At 39.6% G+C, this 6,000-nt stretch overlaps 1 protein-coding gene across 1 annotated transcript; it reads left to right on the forward strand.

The window, feature by feature from the left end:
• Positions 1 to 857: 857 nt before the first annotated feature.
• Positions 858 to 4,104, forward strand: LOC125745849 (proteinase-activated receptor 2-like). The gene is made up of 2 exons (XM_049019087.1): positions 858 to 1,031; positions 1,814 to 4,104. Exons 1-2 carry the CDS (start codon positions 887 to 889, stop codon positions 2,911 to 2,913), a joined length of 1,245 nt encoding a protein of 414 aa, XP_048875044.1. The 5' UTR covers positions 858 to 886; the 3' UTR covers positions 2,914 to 4,104.
• The last annotated feature ends 1,896 nt before the right edge of the window (positions 4,105 to 6,000 follow it).

Consider the following 6,000-nt stretch of genomic DNA (forward strand, 5'->3'; position numbering starts at 1 on the left):
TCAGTCCCCAGCTTTCCATTTATATACGCAAGATTCTGCTTGGAATACTGGGACATCAGGGTTATGATCCCCAGTAGGTGAGGAGAGGACTTAGTGTACGGGGTTGCTGGGATAACAGACCCTAGAGGGGGACGCTGTGTAGCGTCAGCAAGTTGCCTCTCGTAGAAGAAGGGTAGTAGGTTGTTGTTGTTCTGACTTGCTGTGTGAGTCCTTTTAATTGCTGTCAGTATAAGAGCCTTGTGTATTAAGATGCTGCCTCACTTTTTGCCTGCCTCTCCAAAGCCTGGGATCCCTGGGCGTCGCAATACCAGACCTATGCTGGATGCAGCTGTCAACATAATTTTCCTCTATCTCTGATAGGCCAATTTATGTAACAAAACTTCATCTAAGTACTTTATCTAAATTTGACCTAATGTTAAATTAAAGCTATAAATCTATGGATGTGTCCTCGCATAATATGTAACATTACAGTATGCTGGGGTTCAGTAAACTTCCAACAAATTGTAGAGAAATCTGTTATGTTATTGTCTAATAAGCCATTTCTGGGTTATGGGCATTTCCATACCAGACAAAATTTTAATATTGTATGCATGTTGGCCAGTGTCAATCAAAATGACGCTGAATGCCTCATCAAACCTGGCAGGACGGGCTTAAGAGTTGAGACCATTTGCTCACTGTTTGGTCCCCCCCACTTACAGTATTATGACCACCAAGGTGTTTCTGCGTTTCTTTGTGGCAGAGCTCATCTCAGACTTACCTTCAGATCTGACGTGTTAGTCAGAGGGACGGTCGAAACTGCATTAATTATATTCTGCTCAACTGCTGAGCCCATGACACACCGTTTCACAAGGTGTGTCCCAAAAATCCAATACAGGTATCGGGTCGGATGGGTAAACAAAAGCTTACTGTGAACCGAATCCTCGCATTACTGCAGAAGACAATGCAGAACAAAGTTCTTAAAATGTCTCCAGCACGAACCATTCAGCTTTTGATTTCTCTTTATTGCATCTTCATAGCCAACGCACAGACAGGTATGAGATCTAATTCTGAAACACCACACTTGCATATTGTAGTTTTCTTCGGTTCAATATTTATATATAACGTGATTTAGTTGTTATACAGCTAGACCGAATTGCGCGTAGGTTACATTTCATGAAATCAATTGTGCAAATCATTTCGAAATGTTATATATAGTGTAAAATTACCCACCATTTGGATTCATATATGTAAGCTGAAAATAAATGTGCATTGTGAATAACAGCAGAAATGTCTGTGTGAGAGAAAAAAGTTAGTCATATATATGTATATTCGCCGCCTTGCCACTGTGTTTATTCATGAGAAAATACAACATTCACAAGTTAACACAGAGACAAAACAGAATTATTACAGTATTAGAATTACCTATAAAGCGGTGGTCGCCGACGTGAGAATAACATAATAGAAATCGGACATATTTCTTATGTTTTGTATGTTGCGTATACACATGTAGCCTTTTCAGTTTGACCGATCTGGCGAGGTGCACCGCAGGGTAGGATAGTTAATTTTACCGTTGCACCTCATCCGATCGACAGCTGTTACCGCAAAGCAATGATGAGTTAAGTTTCTGTTTAATGAACAGTAAGAACTATTATTTTATTCAATTACGATTTAACTTTCTGTTCCTGTTATTTATTTGTTTCTTTGTTCGTTTGTCTATCTGTTTATTTTATTTGATCTTGGGACTTTAATTTATAAGTGCTTTATGTGTGTGTTTGTGTGTGAGCTTATGCCTTTCAGTGCCTATGGTTAACTCTGGCATGTTTGTTCTTTCCAGATTCACAGAAACAAAAGACGCGTGGATTTATTGCATTTGCAAATCCGGAAAATGGTGGCAGAGTAGAAGTTGGCAGTGTTACAGAAGAAACACTTAAAAGTGGTTTGACTACAATCTTCCTTCCAGTTGTCTACATAATTGTGTTTGCAGTGGGCTTGCCAGCAAACGCAATGGCAATTTGGGTTTTTGTCTTCAGAACAAAGAAGAGGCACCCTGCCGTTATCTACATGGCCAACCTGGCTCTGTCTGACCTACTGTTTGTCATCTGGATTCCCCTAAAAATTTCCTACCACTTAAAAGGCAATGACTGGGTCTATGGAGAAAAGCTCTGTAAAGTGCTGGTGGGTTTTTTCTATGGGAACATGTACTGCTCAATATTATTTATTGCCTGCCTTAGTGTGCAGCGGTACTGGGCTGTTGCTTACCCTCTGTCTCAGCAGAAGAAAGACGGTTATGTTGCTTGTGCCATTTCTTTGGCCATATGGGTTGCCGTTTGTTTGACTACAACACCTTTGTACCTCTATAACCAAACCGTCAGCCTACAAAGTCTTGAAATCACAACCTGCCACGATGTAAATATCATCTATGACATCCAGAACCCCTTTTCTGACATCAAGTACCCATACATCTACTTCATTCTCATGTTTGGGCTGATGTTCTTAGTCCCATCTTTGGTTATCATCTTGGCCTACATCTGCTTGATCAGGGAGCTGGGCAACTCCATGTATGACACAGACATTGGCCGGAAACGCAGGAAGGTCGTGATCTTGATTCTCATTGTGATGGTGACCTTTGTGGTGTGTTTTGTACCCAGCAACATAGTATTGATCATCCACTATACGCTTCTCAAATATGGCATAGCAGACAATGGTTACAAGTTGTACATCACTGTCCTCTGCTTAGCCAGCTTAAACAGCTGCCTTGATCCCTTCATTTACTACTACGTTTCCGAGGACTTCAGGGACAGCGTGAGGAACACACTGTTGTGCAGGAGCCGCAGACAAGTAGAAAGACTGAAAGTGTCCTTCAACTCTATGAAATATTCAAAGAAGAGTAACGTCTATAGTCCTGATAATAGCCAGACACAGACTAGTGATTGAACAATGGTGTAATGGATTTTTTTAACCATTTGTGTTGTTTTTATATAATGTAACCAATTTAACATACACAGAATACATACTCTGAATGGATTTGTGTTGCTGGATGTCAGTCCACTTTCTTTGATGTTGGCCTGTTTTATGAGCTACGCCTGGTGACTTTGCATTGCCATTTTCATTTTTAAAATCCATTTCCTTTCTGCAGAAGTATAACTGTAACCACCTGCCTGTGTTTCAGTCGATACCTACTCTTATTATGAATATTGTGTTTTATTATGATACTTTTGATAACAACCTCTGGGTTTGGGGTTTAAATGGGCAATTTGAAAACTCTGTGTGTGTGAGAGAGAGAGTGTGAGAGAATAGTGAGTGAGTGTGCCCTGCGATAGGTTGGCGCCCCATTCTGGATTGTTCCCTGCCTTGTAGCCTGTGGGATGGGCTCCGGACCCGATATGACCCCGAGTAGGACAAGTGGTTACAGAAGATGGGTGGTCAGATACATTTCACATACATTACAGATTATCATGAACGTGAGAGCCTTCAATTCTACTCTGAGGGTCAAACCGTGAAAAATTTTGGAGATCGCAATAAATTTTGGTAGGGACAATTTAGTTCTCCCACAATATCAGTAGGGACATGTCTCTACTGTCCGCAACCAAATCTATGCCCTTGATCTTTTGTGCCACTTGTACTCTGAAGGGCATACAGAATGCACACACAACATTCAGCAACTGAAATAAATTTTTTCGGAATGTGGGGAAATCCCTTGACATCATGGGGAGATGTTAACAGAGCATGAACAAGCGTAATCCAGTACATGTGAATTTTTTTTTTTTTAACTGAATTGCATGGATGAACATTGCTTTTCCTTTACTGTATTCAATATATAGACAACTAGCAATAGTTATGTACGTATATATAGTTAAATTTGTATGTACAATTATTAACTGTTGCTATTGAATGCAATTTGTAAACATTTTTAAAGGGAAGTTTCATATTTTGTTAGGAATACAGATTTTAATATTGCAAGCTCAGTATAGTTTAATGTAAAATATTTTGTAACATAGTAAACTTTGTACCATGTGACTTTATAAACTTTGTTTTTTTTTCTTGGGATCAGTTTACTTTATCTTTCAGCAATTCCTCACCAGTATAATTAACACTAATTTTCCAATAAACGGGAACAGGAAAAGATGGAAATTGTGGGTATTACATTTAATTTTTCCTCTGGGGTTGCCTTGCAATATTGGTTTTTTACCCACATTTGTATAATGGTTTTCCTGCTGACTACCAGTACTGTTTTCTGTTAACTTATTTTTTTCTGGTATATCCCTCTTGCAGTCTTTTATCCAGTGCAGAACAGGGTCCTGACCATATTCCCAGTAGCACAGAACACATGATGGGGACATACTCTATGGGATGACAGGCCATTGCAGGATACAGACTCACATACCACGAGTATTTTAGAAACTCCATTTCTAACATTTGGAACATGTAAACTCTACACAGAGTACAGGAGTTGGATTCAACCGCCCTCCCCAGCCTGCTCGGAATACGATAACAGTCCTGTACACTCAGTTACTGTACAGTTTAAGAACAAAATATTCCAGTAAGTAATCACTCTTCTTGTTTTTCAACAAAATAAAGGTGCAGCTCAAGGTTCCTTTCGTTGTTTTAGAACAAAAAAAAAGCTAGTCACGGCTTTTTCATGTTAAGTCACTAAGTGGTTCAGGACAGGAAGCATTTAGAAAGCCCCTGCTTATAATTTAATAAAGATCAATAAAAATACATAGACAAAATTAGTAAAAAAAATAGGTTCAACGGAAGTACTGAAATCCTAAAAATCAAGGTTGTAATTTTAACCCTGCAACCCAATCCAGTTTCTGCATGTCCTGTCCAGCTTTTTCTTCAAAGGGTTTGTTGTGATTCTCCTAAACTCCTCCTTTGTCTGTGGGGGGGCTTTGGGCGGGAACCACGAGACTAACTGGCAGAACAAATGAATAAACGTCTAATAAAGTAGGTGGTTCCAGAGCTAGTGAAAATACACCAATCATTACATTAAAATGAATCGTACCATTAAAACCAGCTGACTAATGTTTTGTAGGTCCCCCTCAAGCTGCCATAACAGCTCTGGGCTATCAAAGCATAGCCTCCAAAAGGCCCAATTTCAAATTCCTCCATGTTTTTTCAATCAGGAAAAAGTAGATTTTTAGTACAAAAATGGTATATGAAAAAGGTGTATTTTAAACTTGGACAACACAATTTTAATTCTATCCATATGACCAATAAGGAGGTAAGCTTTTAAACTGAATCCTTTTTATAACTTTATTCCCTCAAAGTGCACTGACATCCCGCATTAGCGTTATGAAGTCATAAAGTCCTTGTTAAAGTCACCAAGATCTGCAGCGGTGTCCGTCTCCAGCATAATGTGCCGCTGATTAGGCTCTGAGTGACTGGGGTCAGCAATGTCAATATCAGTGGGCTTCCCAGGGCTGTGGTGTGTCAGATTTCTCATAATGTCAACTGGATCTTGTTGGACCTCAGATCGATGGGCTGCAGCACTCTGCCCATTTTCTAAACAGTGTGTGGTGCAAATGCTTGTATTCTGTCACTGTCACCCAAGCTCAGTGCATCCAGCTCTTTAGCTGACCTGTCATTGCAGACACACTATCAGTATTGTCTGTTTTCCAGCTCTTGTAGTGCCTCTATGACTTTAGATTTTGACATCTTGTGCTGAAATTCCCACGGTCTACTAAATCCCTGGAGCTTTGTAGATGAGTTCTGTAGCTCATCTGAAATTACACTGTCAGGGATACCTTGCTGAGCAAACTGGGCCTTCCATTTCTTTATCATTTTCGTAGATGTTATATTCAGCAAATTATCTATTACACAAAAAAACTGAATAGCAGTCTATAGAGTCCTTGCTATCAAACAAATACAGATCTGTGCCCACCTTTGCCCAGGGTTGGCTTGGCATTTCATGAGTTCATAAAGTTGTTTATAGTCTGTTGTTTATTGTTTCTGTTGTTTATAGTCTGCTCACCTGCAGATGTAATTTTTTGCAGAGGTTTTGTTATGGACATTCATGCC

Source organism: Brienomyrus brachyistius, chromosome 7, assembly GCF_023856365.1.
Source record: "Brienomyrus brachyistius isolate T26 chromosome 7, BBRACH_0.4, whole genome shotgun sequence".
NCBI lineage: Eukaryota > Metazoa > Chordata > Actinopteri > Osteoglossiformes > Mormyridae > Brienomyrus > Brienomyrus brachyistius.